Source organism: Brachyhypopomus gauderio, chromosome 1 (genome assembly GCF_052324685.1).
Source record: "Brachyhypopomus gauderio isolate BG-103 chromosome 1, BGAUD_0.2, whole genome shotgun sequence".
Lineage (NCBI taxonomy): Eukaryota > Metazoa > Chordata > Actinopteri > Gymnotiformes > Hypopomidae > Brachyhypopomus > Brachyhypopomus gauderio.
In genome coordinates this window covers 21,899,373-21,923,110 of record NC_135211.1, presented here as the reverse complement: position 1 = coordinate 21,923,110, position 23,738 = coordinate 21,899,373, and the positions used below count along the sequence as shown (strand labels likewise).

Genomic DNA, 23,738 nt, shown 5'->3' with positions numbered 1-23,738 from the left:
CAGATTATGACCTGATTATGAGACAATGGAAAGGGCGCGCGCAAGGCAAGGCCACGCAATTGGCCTTCACTTCTGGGACTCAGAAGTTTAAATTTCTGCCCGCATTTAATTTTTCACCATCAATATTTTTTTACTCAGTAATGTGAGGGCGTTCAAATGTAGTGGAGTAAAACTACTTGGGTAAAAATGTACTCAAGTAAAAGTAAAAATTACATATTTCAAAAACTACTCAGAAAATTACAAATTACTCATAAAAAGTACTCAATTACAGTAATTTGAGTAAATGTAATTAGTTACTTTCCACCCCTGCAAAACAGTAATTGTCACGTAGGGTTACGCCCCCTTCTCCCCGCTGTCACTCCAATGTCTGTTCCTCATGTTTTCTGTTATTCCGTGCCCCTAACCCCGCCTTGCTTGTTTGTTGCCCCGGTCTCAGTCTGTTCACCACGCCCGTGTCTTGATCCCTGTCAGCTGTGTTATTTTCCTTGTATATCAGTCCTTGTTTCACCCATGTCTGTATCGATGGTTTTGTTCATGCCTGTTCTCTGTTTGGAACGTGCCCGTGAGTTTGCTGTGTTTTCCGTATTCTTCTGCCTGTTCTGTGTTTCCCTGTCGTGTTTGGTTCCCTGTCTGGATATGCCCGTGTCCCTTTGTTATTCCGACTGCCCTCCCGTAATGACCCCGGACTGTTTCTCGGACTCCGATGATGGAATGCCCTTTAATAAATCTCGCTCTTCTCAGCATTTGTGTCCGGCTCCTCGCTCCGTAGCGCGAGCTACGTTACAGTAATAGAAAGGTGAGAGCAGGAAATGATTCCCCAGACCCACAAGAACCACCTCAACCACCTCACCTAGCTCACCCTGACATCACCCTGACCTCACCCAGCTCACCTAACCAGTTCTACCTGAATTGATAAACTGCATCTGTACATTCATGTTTAAAAACTACATGCATGTATCAAATCCCTTATTTTGCACTGTGGCAGATCAGCTGTGATTCCCACTTCAGAATAGTGGTTTCACTGAGGACTGTGAGCAGGGGAGTGATTGTGTCCATTCAGCTTTCTACAGCATTCATGCATGAGTCAACATCAGAGGGGTTACTACAGGCGTGTGCACCTTAGAAACCTTAGAAACACCTTAGTGTCGCTACTGATAGAGCCCGGGTCATCAAAATAGAGAGGGTTTGATATGTTTGGTGTAAGAACAAATATCTCTTGCCACTATTCCTATGTAATACTGAAGCAGTGACTAAAATAATCACATGCTTTGCACGTTAGATTGCAGTAAATTAAGTCTTATTACATTCAATATTTGAGTTTGAAAGACATTTATTAGAGAATGTTAAAAGCTAAAAATATGGCAATGATCAGCAAACAGACCCAGATAATAATGAACCAGTTCACGGTACAGCCTCTGGCCCCTCCCTTTGGGCAGGTGTAGGTGTGGTCTATGTCTGGTTATGTCCAAACGTGCATTTACGTGGGTGTGGTTCTACGTGCGTGTGTTCATCTGTCTCACCTGTGGCTCGTCTCATCATCATTTGGGTCTTGTTTAGTTTATCTATATAATGTGCGTTTACAGTGTCCTGTACTCATCTTTGTCTGATTCAGCACATTCGTGTGTTCATTGTGCACTTTTCACGCGACTTAACTATTAAAAACTTGTCTCTGCATCCTGCTTTCTTTGCAAGTTATAACCAGAAACATAACATTGTTTTACTTTTATAGCAGTTCTACAGTTGAACACAAACATTTTACATACATATGAAGTCACAGAAATTACATTATATCCAAATTCTTCAGGAGTATCAATAGAATCCTTAACAGCACAGAAGAGTCATATCATACTTAGCTGTACAACTCTGGCTTGCTGGTCCCATAACTCATGAACAAACAGAGTTTAGTTTGATGTCATTGTGCCAGACTTACTGAAGGGCCTTCTGGGATGGGGTGGAGTCTTTGCTCTATCTGAGTTGACCAATGACAGCGTTTGTGTGTGTGCGTTTAAAAGGCTTGATGTTTTTCATTTGTGGTCTCAGTCTTACATGGGATACCATGGCCAAAGTCACAGTTCGACTAACCCTCCTTGGAGTCTTATGTATCTGCGTCATCTCTGCTCCTACCAAGAAGGTAAAGTCATTGGGCATTTGCTAATTTGCCATCGATGAGCAGGGTGTTGGCTGTTAAACAAAGCCTTTTGAAGCTTGAACATTATTACATTATTAGGGAGTAGTTACAAAATAACTAAGCTATAGATTCCCTGTATGTTTGGAATAGTATTAAAATATAGTATTCGTTTGGAATAGTATTAAAATATACAAAGGCAAGTCAAGAGTTGCCCAACTCTTGAAGGTGAAGGTCCACCTTGATGGATTTGTTTGAGTTTTAGTGTGAGACAAACACGAGGAATGGTGAGAGTATCCACCTCTGCAAAGCTGTGTACCTTACCTAACACTAACATTACCACCAACTCTAACAGTAACCATAACATTAACCCTAACCCTAACACTACTACACATGCAAATTATAGCACTCTTGTACAGCTTTTGGTCTGTTGATTACAAATTGTATATTGTTATATTTCCTTGGATTTCTTAATTTCAGGTTTATATCATACAGAAAAGGTATTTTTTACTTGCATGTAGCAATAAGCAATATTATTACATGACATGACTGAAGAAAGCAGTTCATGAAGAACTTCATTTTCTCAGTAGCATATCTTCCTCCATCCCAGGAGCGGGATGTTGACATCTACAGCTTCCACATCAATTCTACAGTAACAAGCCGTTATGCCATCACAGTCATCACAAGCCGAGTGGCAAACAGGCTCAACGAGTCCAAAGAGATTCATTTCGAGGTCAAGATATCCAAGAATGCTTTCATCAGTAAATTCAGGATGTATGTCCATATGAGTCATTAATCAAGCACCACTTGACTGACCAAAATTCAATTACAGTGACTCAATTCAATTACTCTTATTAAAGTTAAAAAAAAGTTACATAAGTTGCATATTCTCAGTTGTTCACTTGTTAGGGAGTTTGACTTCAAGTAATCACACACTCAAAAGGTTGAGTGTGTAAAACGTACCAATTCTCCTAGGACTATAGAAGGAAAGAGCTACGATGGGATTGTGAAGGAGAAGGAAGAGGCCCAACATCAGTACAGCCAGGCTGTGTCTCGTGGAGAAAGTGCTGGAATAGTCAGGTACCAGTAACAAATACTATCAATGAATTAAGTAGTACTTATAAGGCTTGGTTCAAAATATATTTTATTATTATTATATTATTATGAAAGTTTGGCATATGCTGATGCATAATAGTGATAACATAGGACCAGAGGTGTATAATCCAGGTTCAGAAAGTAAAAGTCCTCACCAGGATTTTGCTCAAGCTTGCTAGATTTTCGAATTAGTGCAATCCAGGTAAAATGAGTGGAATCAACACAATCCAGGACGCCTGAGCAAAATCCTGGTGAGGACTTTTACTTTCTGAACTTGGATTATACACCTCTGCATAGGACTATGATAATGTCGCAAAATGTGTCACATTTATGGATTATTAATAGTGGATCAGTAGATTAAACTCCCCTTAGGTGTGTGTGTGGTCTGCATCCGTTTTTGTCCATATATGTATTTCCTTTTTCTGTGTGGTATCGTATGCGTGTCTTACTTGTCATTTTGTCTCATTAACGTTATATGTTGCACTTGGTTCTCATTTAAGTTAAAGTATATAATGTGTGTCAATGTTGTGCTAAATTGCTTGTCTTTGTTAAGAGTCCACCCTGCGTGTGCGTCTTAGAAGCGCTACCACGCTGAATTGTGAAATAAACCATCTTTCAAAGGAAACGTCTCACTATCGGCATTCTTTCCGCTGCATTGCCCAGCGTAGCGTACATCTGGATTGTTGATTTGCATATTAGTGCCATTTCATTTAGAGATGTCAAATCTATTTGGATAACTATTCAGGTTCAGACTCTTGCAAATATTGACATCAATTTAATGTAGATTGGGTGACAATCCTGGAAAAAAATTGGATTTAGCTAAATCTAAGTGCAAGAAGCTCAGTGGATTTATTGACCTTTTTGGTTTGTGAGCCAAAGATTCAGAATGTGAAAGAGTTCTGTCTGCAGATCTCACATGGTCCTGACCTCAACACATTTCGCATGACTATACTGTCAGTTTGGGCTCATTTGACATGCCCGAGTAGCAGTAGGTGTTTGAAGCCCTAATAAATTAGTAACACTGAATAAGTTTAAACTTTTAAAACATTTTTTAAAATGTGGAGACAACACACATTTGAGTCACTTTCTGAGACCAAAATTTCTATTTCTAGTGCTTAGTAAAATACATTGCCAGAAAAGGAACCTCATGAATTAATCTCAAATGGCTTAATTGGTATAAATTGGTATTGATTGATTGGAATTGCTGTTCTATTATTTTGAACTCAGGTATACAGATCCATGAAACTTAGATGTCATCCAGTAACTAAGTAATCCAGTGCTGATGTTGTTTTATTATTATTGTTGTTGTTGTTATTTGTTCCAGTTCGGTAGGAAGAACTTTGGAGGAATTTAAAACCTCTGTAACAGTGGCTGCTTTCAGTAAAGTGACCTTTGAACTCACCTATGAGGAGCTGTTAAAGAGACGCCTGGGCAAATATCAGTTGCTCATCAATGCCCAACCGATGCAGCCTGTGTCCGACTTCAAGGTACTATACACTCTGACCTCTGACCTGGACATTGGATACATGCAGTGATTATAGCAAAGATACAGATGAATAAACTTGTGTAAAGTGTAAGTTGTATATAAATTTAATGTAAATTGTGATTATTTCATGCAGATACAAGAAATAAAAGCAACTGATGGGCAACTCGATTTAATGCCGGTCACTGTTAGCAAAAACCAATACAATGATTAGTGGTATTTTCTTATTGTAATTGTCACAGTATGGCTACTGGTCGCCTCTGTTCACAGCGGCAGTTGTCCGGTTGTTGTTGTGTTGTGAAATATATTTATTTCTTTAAATATATTTTGCATAAAAATTTGGTTGGCTGTACTGGATTGTGCATCACTCTTTAAAAAAAGCTAATGTAAAGCATGAGAATAGTAGTGGAAGTCAATAGGTGTAAACTGCTTCTAGGCCAAATAGGCAGAGACATGAAAATAAGTCTGTTACTGCAACATCAGAAAAACACTGACTTCAGAATGGGTTGATTTGCATCTCATATTCCAAATATATATGTATAGACTGGGTATATGGACGGTGCGTGTTGAAATTGTATGAAACTTATAATATTCATATGAAACGTGATATACTTCAGTGATGTGAGGGAAATTCAGGTTTCCATGATAGAAGCCCTTAGAGCTATTAGACAGAGGCATTGTGTGGCATTGTGATTGTGAAGCATCGTTAGGTGTTGTGGCTTCAGTCCTTCATTCTGCTGATGGTGTTTCTTTATTAGATTGATGTGTACATTCAAGAGAGTCCTGGCATTGCCTTTTTGGATGTGGGAGGAGGACTGAGCACGGATGAGCTGACCAAAGCCATTACTACTTCTCGAAGTGAGCGAAAGGTGAAATACATAGGCCACACCTAAAGACTCATGTTCTTGTAGTTCATTATTAAATAAATGTCTTTGTTAAAATTGCACTTGAAAGTACTGATTGCATAAAAGTGAAGATAATAGGGATTAAGTGCAGTGCAGTGTGGGTAACGATGTAGTTAAAGCTGCAGTCCAGAACACGGGGATGGAGTTAAACTACAGTCCAGCACACGGGGTGCAGAGAGGGAGTTAAACTACAGTCCAACACACCGGGTGCAGAGAGGGAGTTAAACTACAGTCCAGCACACAGAGTGCAGAGAGGGAGTTAAAGTACAGTTTAGCAAGGCATACTGAGATCTCTCTGGTTTCAAATTCTAATGTGGATTTGCACTGAAACTGACCCAGAGACAACTTGCTCCCCTGGTTTTATTCTGCACTCCAGGGTCATGTGATTAATGTCCTTGCAGGGAATTATGAAAGGACAGGTATCTCTAATAAACAGATAGAGAAGGAAGAACTTTGCTGGCACAGCTGGTGAAGGATCTCTGTCCGAAATGTCGTTTCTCCAGAAGCTTTGTGTACTTCTCTGCAATTTGTCTTAGACAAATGAAATTAGGATGATTGGGAAGGGTCTTAATAATTTGTATGATAATTGCAGGCATGGGTGAACTTCTATCCTACCCTTGAGCAGCAGACCCAGTGTAAAAGCTGCAGCCAGGATGGACTAAACGGGGACCTTCTTATAACATATGAGGTAGAAAGAGCCAAGTACAACAGTGGAGAAGTGCGGGTAATGAATCTTTATTAGAAATACACATATAGTAACGTAATTTATGACCTATATATATATATATATATATATATATATATATATATATATATATATATATATATTTTTTTTTTTTACTTGGTTCATTCTCTCTTCCCCACCAGATAGAAAATGGCTATTTTGTCCACTACTTTGCACCTATGAATATTCAGCGAATCCCCAAAAACGTAGTCTTCATTATTGACCGGAGTGGCTCTATGCACGGACGGAAAATACATCAGGTGCGCTACAAAAAGAAATATGTGAATTTCACACATTAAAACCAAAATATTGTGTGATTGTGAAATTGTTGAGCTTCATTGTCAGCTGTACACCGACACAACAGTAGTTGATTATCTGAGTCTGCCCTCTATAAGTAACCAAATATGCTGAATAAACTTTTCAATCTCAGACCCGTTTGGCGATGCTGAAGATTTTGGGAGATCTAGCTGGGGATGATTACTTTGGCCTGATCACCTTTGACAGTTATATAGACGTCTGGAAACCTGAACTCCTCCAAGCCACAGAGAGCAACCTGAAGACTGCAAAGGCCTTTGTGAAGGAGATACAAGATCGAGGAGGTAAGATGGTAGTGGAAACTGCTTGCAGATACAGTACAATTTTTTATTATCTGCTACTATCCGCAATCTGCAAACTGTTATTGAGTGTTTAAAAGTTTCAAAATCTCAAATTAGGAAGAATTACTAATGTTTATAGCCATTTTTCTATTAAAGAACTTCAGTCAAATTACATCTTAATTTAACTGATTCATTTAACTACAAAAAAAAGGTTAATACAATAAAATGCAAACCAGAATGATGCTTGAAAAAGATGTCCATGCTGGAAGAACTACATGAGTCCTGACCCTCATGTTCAAATGGTGTGGTAAGTGCAGAGGGCAGTGAACTGACTCATTCGCCAGTAGAATGCTGAGGTAGCTAATCATGTTGCTGTGAATCAGGGTCATCTACACTGACATCTTACAGCCTTCACACATGTATGGTTGTTGCTGTTGTTGCATCCTTTCTGTGACCAATCACATTGCACTATATATTTTTTATATGCACCTTTTCTACTTGATGAATTGTACATTTCCAATATGTCCAACCATTTTTGCACAATCGTATGATCTTATTTATCTATTCATTCATTTTCAAAACGCAACAAATTCAACACACCACAGAAAATGCAAATCAAAAAGACAATTAAAGGTAGCAGAAGGAAGAACAAAGACAAGATGAAGAAGACAAAATCTTATATCTGCCCCTGACGACGTCTCTCCGGTCAGATCCATGTCTATGCAGTCCTTAGATTTTTTGTCTGCAAATTTTTTTTTTACCATGTTCATTATTTCATTTTTGTCAGTTCCGTCAAGGAAAAAACTGTTGGAACAACCCATTACTGTACAAGTCACACTGTCATTTATGTTTGGTATTTTTGCATCGAGACTTCGGGCCAACATTCACTATATATTTATTAAGTTAATTTACAATATCACTCTGCTCATAGATTTCATTGTCGTCCTTAACAAAACATTGTGAAACAGCTGGTATTACCTTCTTTTTCAAAACACCGTTCATTACTCGCCATGTTGCCTTCATATCATTTTTGCTATCTTATCATGTTTTGCAAATCATATGCTACTTTCATACATAACACTCACATTATTTACAGACACAATGCACCCTCTCTCTCCATGAAACATGGTGTCAACATAGTATATCTGACCCTTAAATTTTTTATTTATATCCACTTCCCTGTAGCTACTGACATCAACGCTGCTGTGCTGAAGGGGGTGGAGCTGATCAACAGCCACCCACGAGAAGGCACCGCATCCATCCTCATCCTGCTGACTGATGGAGACCCCACTTCAGGTCTATGAAATCACTAATGCACATACGCATATGTGCATACATACAGACTAAATCCAGCTCACTCCCTAAAATATGTCTGTGTATCACAGAACTCAGCCCCCATTTCCAAAGTCCAGTGCTCATGAAACCATTTCTGGCAAATGACAAAAGAAGCGTTTGAATAGAAGAATAGGCTGTCCACTGTGGACTCTGTGTCCTTATGTCACTGTCTTCAAACAGCAAGCCTTCAGCTTAAAGATGAAGCAAATCTGCACAGAATGCAGTGTGTTTTAGTGCACACCTTGCACTAATACAGCAGAGGTGCTGTATCGTGAACACATTGCAATAATACAGCAGAGGTGTTGTTTAGTGAACGTATCGCACTAATACAGCAGAAATGTTGTTTAGTGAACACATCACACTAATACAGCAGAGGTGTTGCTTAGTGAACTCATCAATGTAATACAGCATAGAGCAGCACAGTGAAAGAAACAGGTTGGATTCGATTTGGTTTACTTAAGGGAATGTTTTTAGTTTTTACTTTCATGTGAATAGTTCTGGTCAATATCTCATTTTCCTTAAGTGAGGAAAATGCCATGTACAACCTGTGGTGCAATCAGAGCAGAAGAGAGGTTAATGCAAGCGTGATTTCTGCAAACCTACACTGCAAACCTAGCATTACACAGACAAGTATTTAATTGTTGTTGGCCCATTTATTTCTGACCACCAAAGTAACAATTAGCAATAAATGCAAATGTGCCCTACCAATAAATGCAGATATTGGCTTTAATGAGCCTTGTGTCAGCAGAAATTGTGCATTCAAAAACTAGTTTACTTGAGTCTAACAGACTAATTTTGATTGAGCAGATTGAGGGTATTAAGTTCCATTGTTAACATTTGTTCAGATCAGCACTTCTCTCCATGTGTAGAATGATGTGTTCCAGGATTATGCTATGCTGTTGGATCTTCATAAATCAGAAAACCAAGGAACCCTAGCTTATTGCTAGAATACTGCTGGGCACATGGCAGTGTGACTGGTTATTTACTAAGGTTAAATCTACACTTGGCACTCTCCCACAGGTGAAACCAACATAGAGAGGATTCAGGCCAATGTGAAAAGTGCCATTAAGGGGAAATTTCCCCTGTACTGTCTGGGGTTTGGATTTGATGTTAACTTTAATTTCTTGGAGAAAATGGCACTGGAGAACAATGGAGCAGCTCGCAGGATCTACGAGGACTCTGATGCTGATCTTCAGCTCCAGGTAGGAGGCAGTATGCTGTCTGCTACTACAGTCATTCCAGTACTGTGATTTTGTCTGCTTACAGATCCATCTTTGTTGTCAAAAGGGTTTCTATGTGGAGGTTGCTACCCCTCTGTTAACTCATGTCCAAATGAACTATACTGGAGTAAAAAACATCACCCAGGCCAGTTTCAGCCAGTACTACAATGGCTCAGAGATTGTAGTTGCTGGTCAAATCACAGACAACAACCTGGAAACTTTCCAAGCGGAGGTTATCGCAGTCTCAGTAAGATCACCCCTGCTAGATGTCATTTACCACTTCCATTCTGCTTCCTATTGCAATCCTAACATTCCAAGACACAATAACAATCAAAATGAAGTGGTTCTCCTCAAAATTTTTACTCTTTGCAGACAGGCCATAGTGTGACATACAAGGATCCATCGGCTGAAGCTTTAGAACCTGAAAAATATTTCACAGTCCAGAGAATATGGGCATACATATCAGTAAAACAACTACTAGAGAAAGAGTGAGTCTGGGCTGTGTGCATGCATGTGTGTGCATGTGTGTGTGTGTGTGTGTGTGTGTGCATGCAGGTCTGTGTGTGCATGTGTGTGTGGGGTGTGTGTGTGGGGGGTGTGTGTGTGTGTGTGCACATGTATGTACGTGAGTGCATGTGTGTGCATGTATAGGTTTGGTTCCTCATGTTTCTGGTTAAAAAATCAAATATGTTTACTTTATTCACCCTTTTGCATCTCAGAGTGACACTTGAAGGGGAGGCAAAAGAAGCAGCCAAAAAAGAAGCCCTGGATCTCTCTCTCAAATACAAGTTTGTGACTCCACTCACCTCTATGGTGGTCACCAAACCTCAGGAAGAGGAGACGCAGGTCGCGCACAAACCCAAAGAGGGGAAGCAGCATCCATCTTTGGACACACCGGACAGATGTGAGTGTAGCAGACCTGCACGTGCACTAACCTCACCAGACAGATGTGAGTGTAGCAGACCTGTATATGCACTAACCTTACCAGCAGTGGCGGCCTCTGAGAAATATCTCGGGGGGGGGGGGGGGGGGGGGGGGCAGTTGTTGTGATGACATCCAAGGTGACCATTTCAGTGGGTAAATAAAAAACAGTGACTTAACCAATGAAAATATAATCATAAATATATATTTCTCTTTACATTATAGACTGTACAGTAGGCTATTTGTGCACCGATATATGTTTTAAATATCATCTTGGTTAAAGCTCTACAATGACTGAACAATTAACTGTGGTCAACAAAAATTGTCATCTCTGAATTTGCCCTCACAAACAACTTTAAACATGGAGAGAGGCAAGATTTACCATTAATTAAATAAAGTGAATCTTTCCCACTCACAATTATTTCTGTATTCCTCAGACAGCATTTTATTTTAGGTGTTGCATTTTAGAATATAAATGGACATTAGGGATGGAACAGAATGCAGGGAAAGCAGAACAGGGCGCTAGCTACTTCACAGCCTGCTAGCCATGTTTTCCGTTCATACCGGTTTCGCGAAAATCCCTGGTTATATTCTTTTCCTCCCTTTGTAGACACTTCACTTGTTTGATGTTTAAATTTGGTCTCGGTGGCCCTAATTCCTTAGTTGCTAGTTTATCCTGATTATTACGACGACAGAATGGCACTTCTCTTAATGAAACCATTGAGTTGTTCGGAGTTGAATGAACGCTGGCCATGTTGAGCAGATCGCTAGCTGCCGTAATTTTCCCTAGGTTACGTCTGACGCAAGCACGAGTGCGAGCCCTCCAGGAACCCATAGACATTGCATTGCAGTGCCTACACTTTAAAAAATATATATTAACATGAGAGCCTACCAGAGCAATCAGGACTAAAATCGCCCAAAAAGGGGTGGTACTACAGGGAATGCACCTCAACGCTGATTGGACAATGACATTCCGAGGCAAGAGAAACTGTCCAGAAGAGTGTGTGAGAGAAAAAAAACTCCCTAATTAACAAACCGCCCATGCTCACCAGACAGATGTGAGTCTTTTGGCACAAATAACATAAATTGTGCAGCTCTGTAACTCTACAGTCTTTCATATTGAGAGCTCTTTATGAAGATGTGTCATAGCCTACCAAGACTTGTTTGTTATACACTGTCCTGCTATTTCAGATACATTATATTGGCAAAAACGTTTTTTCAGATCAAAACGAAAATGAAAAGCAGAGGTTGTTTTCCTCTTCTTCTCATTTGGGCCAAACATTCATCAGCTGTTTGTTTGTGTGAGATTCAGCAGCGATACCACATCATCCTGGTTTTCCTATCCTGGCTAGTCACCCTGGTCATCATGGCCTTCCTGGTCCTCCTGGTCAGCCTGGTCCTCCTAGTCTAGGTGGTGGTGGTTATAATCATTTTCAACCAGGCCCAGGTAATTCCTTCTCTTTCTTTGAAACACTAGTATTCCCTCTAGATTAGTGGTGCACTGTTTGGGAAGTCCATCAAATTTCCTTTCCCTGCATATTTGGCCTTAATTCTAAACATAACCATAAGCCTTTAAACACAACAGCTTAACAGATATATGCACTAAAGTTTTCAACATCTGCAGGGGAATAAAAATCTGAAGATCCTGATGCTAAACATATTTTAAAGCATGAATACAAAAAAAAGTGGCTTCATTTGGAGTCTTGGTTCATTCTATTTTTGGATAAGTGAATTTGCATTGATTTCACTGCATTTCTTTCACCTGTTAACTCGGCAGCTTGTACAACAGTGTTCAGTGTTGTGCTTCTCTGTTGTTCTTCTCTTTCAGATGTTGATGGCATCTCAGGTACAAGCCCCTCCCTCAGTCTGTATGTACTGTTTTCAGTGTGTTCCAATGTAGTGGTCCTCTTTTAAGATAAGCATCAGTTTGCTTTCTCTTGTTTCAATTTCATGCTATTTTGTTAATTTTGAATCTTGTTCAACCAAATGATCAGTTCCCCATGAAGGCTAACACCACCTTCTTGTTCTGCAGACATGTTATATGATGATTATGTTGTTCATGCTATACAAGGTATGTATTCTTTCTGAAGTACAGTTTTCATTTCATAGTGATGCATATATATACACACACACACGAATATATAGTGGTTTATTTATAAAAATAAGGTCAAATGATTAACATCAACATCTCCATCTTGTGAATATATATATTTATTTATACATGTATATATTGTGTATATATTATATGTGTATAAATTGTATTAAATTTGATCAAGGTCAAATGTTCAACATCAACATCTCCATGTCAGGATGTTCTTGTGCTACCAGGGGGAGCTCGTGAGTTCGCTCTCGTCTGCAGCTGTCTGTTCCCTTATTTAGGGAGGGCAGTTGCAGTTCTTCACTGATGAGTTGTTTGTAGCCCTTTGCTATGAGTATTCGGCTAGTCGCTCTCTTTGTTGGTAACTTATTGTGTTTGGTGTCGTCTGCATCTCCGTTTGGCGTTATTTCTCTGTCTGTTCCACTCCTGTGCCACTCTTGCTGGCCTTCAGGGTTTCCTTGGCTGTATTTTCTCTGTCTGGTTATTTTCTCTGTTTTGGTTAATATGGGGAGGTTTTTGTTTTACTTAGCCTACATCTCAAGTCAGAGAGCCAGCTACTTTCCCTGACGTCCTTGGTTTATTTATTGGAGTTTGTCACGTTGAGTTTTCCTCAAGTCTTTTGTTATTCCCGGGTTTCCCCCCGTACTCTGTGTATGGTGGTAATTTATTTCAGTGTGTTTCCCGCATTCTTCTTTGGTTTTTGTTCTTTGTTTTTGTGGGGTTTGGCAGTTGGGTTTCTCTATCGCTTTAAAAACCTCACGTGGATCTCACAACTGAGACCCTCTGCGTTACACTCCATTCAGGGCTGATACAGTAGACCCAGGTGCACAACTCTTCTCTTTCTCTTACTGAACAGTTATTTTCATTTTGACCTTCTGTAATCACCTCAATGTTTGCTGTTTGTTTATTTTAGTAATTCTATTGTTTTTCTTCTTTTGTTGTGCATTTGAGGTACATGTTAAATTTTTTGTTTTCATCTGCATAAACTTAATTGTTTCATAATTTATTTCTCACTCCGGTTTCTTTGTGGGAATGGCCCAGTTCATTAATGATATATCAAGCCTGGTGTGACGTGCGGGCAGGGCGAAGGACGAGACACGGGAATCCTTGCTTTCGTGGCAAACGTCACTTTTAATAACAAATAACGGTTGCGCAATAGCGCACGAGCAACACAGAATAATCACACACGTGCAGACTTAGACAACGACGAGCACAGGACACTGCGCAAGCGCACATTAAATAGACAGACCACATTAGCCCCAAGTGATTACGAGACGATTCACAGGTGAGACACATTATTCACACGACATAGCCCTCACCACGAAGTCCCACTGACGCAGACAAAGCACGTGGACTACGTATACACACGCCCAAAAGGGAGGGGCCGGGGTCCTCAACGTGACAGACGCCCCCTCCAAGGGCACTACCTGTCCCGGGGTGCCAACAGGACCGAGTGCCCCGAACCCACGGCGATGGGCGGATCCGACACGCTCAGTCCTGCGTCTGGGAGGTGACCGCCCTCGGGGAAGCGTCCGCCACGGACCGCCTAGAACACCCTCCCTGGGAATACAGGGGAAAAGACGTTAGACAAACACAACGGAACAGATACAAACACACAAACAGGCACGCTTACACACATAGGCACAAATGGGAAGAGGGGGGTTGGTAAACATACGGGCAGACTTACGAACACTGGCACACACACACATGAAACAGGCGCCAGGCTGCGCGCCAGGAGGAGGGCGATTAGGGGAGAGAGACCGGGAGCTACTGCTGCTGCAGGCGCTGTGGTGGGCGGTGCTCCTCCTGCCTTTGCTGCAAACCCTCCACCGGGTGCAGCGCGGTTGGCCGACACGCCGGGTGCAGCGCGGTTGGCCGACGCACCGGGTGCAGCGCGGTTGGCCGACGCGCCGGGTGCAGCGCGGCTAGTCCCTCCCCTCGGTGGGCCATATGGGAGTCCGTCCCCGCCCCGCGATCGCCCTCTGGTCCCGGCGGTGGGAGTGTCTTCCTCCATAGCCTCCTCGCTGCCACAGCTCCAGCTCATGGGCTGCTCCGGGCTGCCACCCCGGGAACAGTCCATATCGCTTCCTGGGGAGCTCTCGGGGAATGAGCCCGCCTCCGGATTCCTCCTCCCCTTCACCGTCCCGGTGGAGAGCTCCGAAGGGGGTGGACTCTCCTCTTCCTCCTCCGTGTAGGACCCATCATCCGTGCGCCCGGAGCCACCCGAGCACACGGACGGAGGGTAGTCCTCCTCCTCCTCCCTCCCACCGTAGTCCACGGTGGAGGCGGAGTCCTCAGACGGAGGGTAGTCTTCCTCCTCCTCCTCCCTCCCACCGTAGTCCACGGTGGAGGCGGAATTCTCAGACGGAGGGTAGTCTTCCTCCTCCTCCCTCCCACCGTAGTCCACAGTGGAGGTGGAGTCCTCAGACGGAGGATAGTCCTCTTCCTCCTCCCCCTCGCTTGGCGAATCCTCCCCAAACTCGCTCTCTGGAGTGCTCTCCATCGAGCAAAGCATGAACGCACCCATCCTCAGAGGCGAGGGTTCGCGGGAAGGAGAGGGGTGTCGCTCTCGCCATATCCGCTGTGCCTGCTCGAGGAAGTTGTCCGCTATCTCGGGGACGGAGGATTCCCAAGCCATGCGCAGCATATAGGCGCATAGCGGGTCCTGCTCCATGAGCTTGGGGTTGGCGGTGGCTTGGCAGCGCTGGCCAGGAGAAGAGGCGCGATGGCGTCGCTTGCTGGCTCGATTGCCCCTCTTCGGTCGGGTGGCGTAGCCCGGCATGGTGTCTCACACGGCTCGTCGTTATGTGACGTGCGGGCAGGGCGAAGGACGAGACACGGGAATCCTTGCTTTCGTGGCAAATGTCACTTTTAATAACAAATAACGGTTGCGCAATAGCGCACGAGCAACATAGAATAATCAAACACGTGCAGACTTAGACAACGACGAGCACAGGACACTGTGCGAGCGCACATTAAATAGACAGACCACATTAGCCCCACGTGATTACGAGACGATTCACAGATGAGACACATTATTCACACGACATAGCCCTCACCACGAAGTCCCACTGACGCAGACAAAGCACGTGGACTACGTATACACACGCCCAAAAGGGAGGGGCCGGGGTCCTCAACGTGACACCTGGTGAAATTAAAATAACTTCAGTGTCATGTCACCTGGTGTGAAAAACAGAAATAATCTTTCTGCCACAGTGGTTTTACTTGCTTTTGATGTACAAGAAATTAACTTCATTTCTTACACTTGTCTTTCCTATTACAGTGATGTCTCTGATACAATATGTGCAGTGTGTGGGCTCAGATGTGCTTCTGTATTTACAGTCCTTCTGTCATCTAAACACATTTCAGATCACCGGGCGCCATTGCGACCCAAAACCTTAACCAGAGTGGATATTAATCAAATCAAATCAAATCAAATATATTTGTATAGCGCTTTTCACAACACATGTTGTCACAAAGCGCTTTACAGGATTTACAAGGTTAACAATACTATGGGTATTATTTTGTTGTGCATTTGATGTACATTAGAATGTTCATTTTCATCTGCATAAACTTAATTGTTTCATAATTTATTTCTTATAAGCTTCTCACGCCACTTGTTTTGTGGGAATGACCTAGTTCATTAATGATATATCAAGCCTGGTGAAATTAAAATAATTTCAGTGTCATGTCACCTGGTGTGAAAAACTGAAATAATCTTTCTGCCACAGTGGTTTTACTTGCTTTTGATGTACAAGAAATTAAGTTAATTTATTACACTTGTCTTTCCTATTTCAGTGATGTCTCTGATACAATATGTGCAGTGAGTGGGCTCAGGTGTGCTTCTGTATTTACAGTCCTTCTGTCATCTAAACACATTTCAGATTACAGGGTGCCAGTGCGACCCACAACCATAACCAGAGTGGATATTACAGCCACTTCTCCCCCAGGTATATGAGTAATAGTAGCAACTACTCAAATTATGCATTCTACTGAGACATTCACACACATCAATCAAAAGGACTGTGGTCTGTAGGCTTATATTTATGTTTTTCCTTTCAATCTGTTTTCTATGCCTATTTCTCCCTCTCTGGTCTTTCAGTGAGTGGTGTGAGGTTCATAATTTCTGCTCATGGTCAGCCCAATCCGATCTGTTATGACATCCCTGCAGCACAGAAGCTCCGTCTCCTGCAGGACTCCTCCTCAGGTCAGAGTAGTCCACTCACTCTCACTGATTTCATCCTTTATGCATCTAGACATCTTTCTGACGTTCTGTGGAATAATAATAATGATGGGATATTCCCCCAGATAATGCTTCTCATGAACAGTTAACATTTAGCATGATGTAAACATTAGCTCTTATTCACCTTTAACCAGTTGAAGATGACTTGGTTGAATTATTCATCCTAGGAAAGAGTCAGTTAGCACCATTGTAACTCTCTTGACTTCATAGTTGGTGACTTTTACTTACTTAACAGAATTCACTATGACTGGTGAGCTTGTGTTGAATGGAGGAAAGGGTTTCAAGCAAATGGCTCTCCATTATGAAGAGAAACTGCTCATCCTCAGCACCCATAAGATCAACTACTCTGATGGACAGAATATAAAGACATTTGTGTGGGGGCAGGATTCTAGCAACCTTCAGACAAACAAGTATGCCACTTGTGCCTTAATAATTTTGGCCTTCAATTCTTACATCATAGATGATATGTTATCAATATATCTGTATCATATCATGCATTTCTATATTTTATCATGTAATATAGCTAATAACAAATCTAACACTAGTATTTTTTTCTTATATGTACTAAATTAGTACTATGTGATTTTATAGTATTACTTTGCACTATTTTATTATCCAAAACCCACATCCTATTATTATTATTATTATTATTATTATTATTATTATTATTACATCCTGTTGTGTTTGTGTCTGTATGACCTTATAAGACTGTTGGTATGCTCTCCAGGTCGAGTTGAATGAGAAGGATGCATTTGCTGAGAGAAGCGAGATTTATTATGGACAAATCCTATATCGGTCATGAAAGGGTCGTAACAGAATGGCAATCCGTGACAAAACAAAACCGAGATTTAAACACGGGCTGGACATGATTACAAACAGAACCATAAAACAGCACTAGAGACAAAACGTAGAAACAGACCTAGAGTTCAACACTAACAGTCAACAAACTTGCAAGAACCTTAAACACCTAAGCCGATGACACAAAAGACCAAATACAGGAATTAAATACACTGAGCACATAAACCAGGAACAGGTGACAGAATTTAACACGAGGTGGGACGAAACAGACAGAGGGAGGGCTAAACGGAAGATTGACGGAAGGGGCAGAGCCAACCGTGACAGCAGGGGAGGTGCAGCTGAGCAGTGATTGGCTCTCTAAAACCCAACTCTGCCCTTGAAACCAAAAATGTCTTGTATGTCTTGTCTTCTATAGAAACACAAGTGACTGTTCATCTTTCTTCCACAGTGTGTCTTTGATTCTAAGAGACAATGAAATGGATGTCACCATGGGAACAGTGCGAGTTATTTTCTTCCTTCATGCAAAAAGTGGAGATGCATTTCTGTGGCCTGCTGTTCGACAACAGCCAATAGGCATGCAGGGCATTCTCGGTAAAAAAAATTATAATATGGATCAAAGTTGATTGTAGCTGGTGCCCCCTTAAATGTGGGGCAACTTATGTAGGTGTTAATTTACTTGGGATGGGTCTGCTTTTAATGAGTCAACTCCAGGGACAAGAACTAGAAACAGAACTTTAAAAATCTCTCATTTGAGGTTTTGCCATGATCCCAGTGCTGGATCATGACATCAAAACTGCTGTAAGCATATTGTTAACACTGTGTTTATTTGTAACTCACTTACTGTAGCTTTTAGCTGTTTGAGCAGAGCACAATACTGGAGCCTTTTATTGTTTAATGCCCTTGCTATATTTCAACATCAACAACACTAACTGTTTCAGCAATATTCCTGAGTGATTCATTCCTTCAGCAGTGTCTCTACTGACTTTTTTGTGTATGGTATTCAAGGAAAGACAGAAATTCAGTATGAAGAACTGCCAGGATCACTGGTTAAAATCAAGGATCAGGAGATAAAGGCGTCCTGGTAAGTACACTTAACACGCTGAACACATCATTTTATATTTTTATAGCACATTTTCGTGCCAATGAAGCTGAACAGCATATTTGTCATTTCAGGAGCACTGCCGTGGATTACCGACTGCATTCCGCCCCAAGTATTAAGTGCTGGCTTGTTCCTTTCCAATCTGCAATGCAGGGGGAGCTCTCTGACTACACTGTCTTACAACTGTAGTTTTGTGTACAAAAACTTTGCTTGCAGATTTCACATGTATATTCCAAACAGAGAATATAATTTAGTTGTTACGTCAAGATACTTAGGAATTGGAATTAATTAAGACACATGATTAATCAATAATCCATTAATTGATCTGCGTGCACACACAGCAAAGACATACACATACATGTACACAGAGAATTTTCTTGCTACTTCTATTTTCCAGGATGTCCTATGACAGCATCTAGCTTAATGTATCCTTAGCCATATGCAGTGTTGCCATAGTTACTTTGAAACAGTAATCCGACTACTGACTACTGACTACTTCTTTAAAAAGTAACTCAGTTAAGTTACTGACTACTTGCTTTTAAAAGTAACTAAGTTAGATTACTTTTAGTTACTTTCAGCAGAGGCTGATCCCCCGCCCCTATAACATGAAAATGACTACCAGTTCTGCCAATACTCACTTTATTGACATGTATTTTAACCGGAACATCAAAAATGACACTGGCATTTGTAAACTTTTTCTTGAAATAGGCTTACATGTTTTTTAAATAAATAAATAAGACAGTCTTTCTGTTCAACTCCGCCCACTTACAGGGTTGCCAACTGTCACGCATTGAGACACACGCATTTGACTGTCTTCACACGCTTACGCCACACTTCCGATATCTCACGCCGAAAAAAAAATCCAGTTTATTTACCTCTGATCCACATCTATGATTCAATGAGTTACTAGTTCGATCTGGCGCCAACCACCGGCGATCGATCGATCGCGATATAATACTGAATTTAGTCAATTTTACACCCCGCCCGGTAACAATTTACGTTCGCCGCCAAGCCCCGGTTTTTTTTTTTTTTTCAGGTTTGACGTTGTGTTTTTGAAAGTAGACAGCACTCTGTCGCCAGGACAGAGTGTACAACGGACCTTAATGTTGTCTTCCTTAGCCGAAATAAAATCAAAATAATGCCTGTATTTCCAGCTGCTAAAGGCGAACCTCTCCTTCCATCTGACTTTGGCGCCGCAGAGCAGAGATGACGTAACCGCGTAAGAAACGTGTAGCCAAAAAAATAAGAATGAATAAATATAACCTACGTTCCCCTGAAATGCAGAAATAGTAACGCACGATGTTTTAGATAAGTAACTTTAATCTGACTACTAGTTTTTAAATAGTAGTTGCGTTAGACTACTCGTTACTGAAAAAAGTAGTCCGACTACAGTAACGCGTTACTAAGTAACGCGTTACCGGCATCACTGGCCATATGTACTAGCATAACAATTATTTCCATGGAGACAACAAATTACTATTCTGCTCCATGTCCAAACGCCTTGAAAGTGAAATAACATACCAAAATAATAAACAACAAAATGGCTGAATGTTTGGTGACATCATTGTTTACAGTTCAAATAAAGGTTCAAGGTAACAATTTTTTTCTCTCTCTAAATATTAGTTGTGGCATTTTGCCATTGTTATGTCTGGCTCATGTTTCACAAATCACACCAAACATTGCACTGTTGACCTTTGCCCTCTGTACAATATTAGTAAATTAGTATTGTTAATTAGTGTTTACTCCATTCCTTGTGGATTGTTGTCCTCCAAATAAGTGTAACAGTTGTTAAAAAGGATATTTAGTTTATAAACGTGTGTACACGGTACATAAACAAAAAAGTACATATACACATTGAACACTATTATATATACCTACAGTGAGCATAGTATATAGTAACTATAGTTCAGGCTGAAAGTATGCAAACAAACATTGATTCAGTGAACTAAAAAGAACTGGGCTGTATTTCTATAGCCTACAACCAGATTTGAAACGTACTTCACAACTATATCAGGATGATTTAAACAAGAAACTGTAGTATTTAACGCAGTCTGAGTCACTGTGAGCGTCATTAAAATCGATCAACTGAGAATGGCACAACTGAGATGCCTGCCTCCTGTACCTTCACGAAAATGATACTCAGACTCTACCTCCTGCGAGACCCCTCCTCAAGTGAACTGACTGGCTACCTCTGTTCTCACAGTCACAAGTACCCATTCAGGCTCATTTAAAGTTTTTCCAAATTCTGTTCTGTACCAAGCCTTGTTCTGGGTCTGTGTTCTTCTCCCTCATCCCAATTTTTCCATGTATGGCGAGCTCTCACCAAAGGGCTTCAGAGCAATTGTTGTTCGTTACAAAACAGCACAGTCCCTCATTATCAACACCAAAGACATCCATTACTACAACGGCCAGAATCATGAGCTATTTGAATGGGGCCAGCCCACAAAGCGAGAGACAGATAGGTAACAAACAGCATGTGATGCTGTTACAGTACATGGTACTGTAAGTGTTTATTCGTGGCCTTGGGAATAACAGTTCGGTCCCTGCAGTGTGTCTCTGAATCTGCTGCAAACCAACCGGATGGTCATTACAATGGGAATCGTGCGTGTCGGTGTCCTACGTCATGAGAAAGATGGAGAGGCATTTCTGTGGCTTTTTGTTGAACAACCGCTAAACACCACAAATTCACAAAGCATTCTGGGTAAGAGGAATGACTTAAGCTGCATGGTAAAACATACAATATAATAATTTCCTAAATGTACAACTTAATTTGTAGTCAAAGTTACTTTACAGTGTGTTATAAAATTCATCGTGTTTGGTAGACCAAAGTAAGCATAGCCGTATTTGATAGATCAGCAATTGTATAATGCATGAAGTCATATAAATTAAGAAATCGTGAAAAGTTCAGAAATTTTACCTGCCTTCAGCCATAACCTACACAGTTGATTGGTTTCCGTCAATTAGTCATTAAAGTGTTTTCACGTAATATGGTTGCAGTGCTGAGGAACAGCACTAGTTATGACAGCAATAATAAATGTTCATCGTTGTTTCTCAAGGAATCGTTGATCTGCATTATGCAGAACAGGGATCATTGATCAAAATGAAAAATCAGGAGACCAAAGCAACTTGGTAAATTCAATACATACAGATAATTTATTTATATAGCATATTTTTTATCTAGATCTAATAACTTGTGTTTTTAATCAAATATCTTTCTTTTTATTGTAGGACCACTGCCATCGACTACCAAATATGGAAGTTATTCTGTGTCAATATTCAAATGAAAATGTAATACGCATTTGTATTTACATGTTGCACTCTTACAAGCAACTTTGAGCTCAAAATTCAAATTCAAATGCAATAATTATATTTACATTTGCAACGTGATAGACGTCTATTCATATTTCATTTACACATACATTTTGGTGTTTTATTTGTGTCTTTATTGAAATGATAATGTATTTCCCGATTTGAATTATCAAGTTCATGTGATCATGCAAAGGTTGTATCAAAATTATAATTAAAATGCTATTCGATTAATATGCTTTGCATTTCGTGATAACACATTTGAAACGTAATTTTCAACCTCACCACCACGCTAAAAAGATGTCAATATTCAAACGTTAATGGAGAAATAGCGCCACCCCTGTTTGCAATAACATTACAATACCAACAGCGCTCAAACTGTGTCAAAATGCATCTTGAAAATGCAATCCGAGCAGACAATCCCATCAGCCTTCCAATCAGTTTCCACAGCCCTCCACTTTATTCAGCCAATCGGGTTCCCCTTTCCACCTCAGGGAGCCAATCAGGATGGGACTAAAGCACGCTCAGCAGTACAGGCGAGTTTTTGGTCTTGATTTATGATCCCTAAGGTGTAGTCTGAGACCAAGGCAAACTATAACGTAGAGGAAAAGAACTCGTACGAAAGACAGACCAAAGAATAGAAACGTACACTGAACACTCGATTAAACAAACACAATCTATGAACCCCAAATGTATAGTCTGAGACTAGGGAAAGGCATGAAACGTAGACAACGGAAGCTTATACTAAGGACTTACCAAGGCATGAAAACATAAGGACCACTCGACTCAAACAAGGACAATCTATGAACCCACAAGGTATAGTATGGAGTGAGATTACTGTCTTTAATATGAGAGCGCAAAGATAAGATTTAATCAAGCAAGTCAGACACACTGAGCATGCAAAATCAAGAAAACCGAGCGCTGTTAAGTGCGCTCACTTCCTTGTTTTCAGTGCGCGTTTCAGTTTTTTGCTCGCTTCTAAAATTTCTGCTCGCGTCATGATTACAAGTACGTTACAGATCAAGGCTTGGTAGAGGATTACCTGCGGGTTCAGGTAATCATGCCGCGTCTGGGGCATTAACCTTAAGTTAACCTTAAGTTCAAGGCACACTCAGTTGCTCTGCCACAGCGCTCAATTTGGCAATAACAGTCACATCAGCGCCAGATAAGGCAGAGATGTCTGCCACTTGATCGATTAAACTTTCACACTAATCGAGTGTAAATTCACCATAAGCATTCGTCTGCTACCCTTTGAATTAATCTAATGAGCGCTTCTGTGGCCATGTTTAAAAACGCGCCTGTATTGCTTAGCGTGCTGTAGTCCAGTCCTGATTGGCTGCCCGAGGTGAAAAGCTGTGGAACCCGATTGGCTGAATAAAGTGAAGCTGTGGAATCTAATTTGACTATAATTTGACTATAGTGGAAGACCATGGAAATGAAAATGCAATCTGCTCGGATTGCACTTTTAAAATGCATTTTGACACAGTTTGAGTGCTGTTGGTATTGTGATGTTATTGCAAACAGGAGAGGAGCTATTTCTCCATTAACATTTGAATAGTGACATCTTTATAGAGTGGTGGTGGTGAGGTTGAAAATTACATTTCAAACGCGTTATCACGAAATGCAAAGCATATTAAGTGAATAGCATTTTAATTACAATTTTGATACAACCTTTGCATGATCACATGAACTTGATAATTCAAATCGGGAAATACATTTTCATTTTAATAAAGACACAAATAAAGCATCAAAATGTATGTGTAAATGAAATATGAATAGACGTCTATCAC

The 23,738-nt window shown here is 40.9% G+C and overlaps 1 protein-coding gene across 4 annotated transcripts; it reads left to right on the top strand.

Annotated features, from left to right (window-relative positions):
• Nucleotides 1-2,054: 2,054 nt before the first annotated feature.
• Nucleotides 2,055-20,233, top strand: LOC143512536 (inter-alpha-trypsin inhibitor heavy chain H3-like). 4 transcript variants are annotated; one of them, XM_077003008.1, is made up of 22 exons: nucleotides 2,055-2,131; nucleotides 2,736-2,899; nucleotides 3,101-3,205; nucleotides 4,545-4,707; nucleotides 5,462-5,572; nucleotides 6,201-6,296; nucleotides 6,476-6,592; nucleotides 6,763-6,931; nucleotides 8,114-8,224; nucleotides 9,284-9,465; nucleotides 9,551-9,730; nucleotides 9,856-9,971; nucleotides 10,203-10,387; nucleotides 11,717-11,851; nucleotides 12,233-12,250; nucleotides 12,437-12,475; nucleotides 16,387-16,452; nucleotides 16,605-16,709; nucleotides 16,981-17,155; nucleotides 17,992-18,134; nucleotides 18,549-18,624; nucleotides 18,717-20,233. In XM_077003008.1, the coding sequence occupies exons 1-22, from the start codon at nucleotides 2,057-2,059 to the stop codon at nucleotides 18,829-18,831; spliced, it is 2,646 nt and encodes an 881-aa protein (XP_076859123.1). In that variant the 5' UTR covers nucleotides 2,055-2,056; the 3' UTR covers nucleotides 18,832-20,233. The 4 variants fall into 4 exon arrangements, with proteins under 4 accessions (XP_076859123.1, XP_076859116.1, XP_076859107.1 ...); XM_077003001.1 differs by having other exon boundaries at nucleotides 6,201-6,332; nucleotides 11,720-11,851; XM_077002992.1 differs by having other exon boundaries at nucleotides 6,201-6,332.
• Nucleotides 20,234-23,738: the final 3,505 nt, after the last annotated feature.

Coding starts and splice junctions, on each gene's coding strand:
- LOC143512536 (XM_077002992.1), top strand. CDS start 2,057: ATGGCCAAAGTCACAGTTCGACTAACCCTCCTTGGAGTCTTATGTATC. Junction 5,573..6,200: donor CTTCTCGAAGTGAGCGAAAG/GTGAAATACATA, acceptor TGATAATTGCAG/GCATGGGTGAACTTCTATCC. Junction 9,972..10,202: donor AAACAACTACTAGAGAAAGA/GTGAGTCTGGGC, acceptor TTTGCATCTCAG/AGTGACACTTGAAGGGGAGG.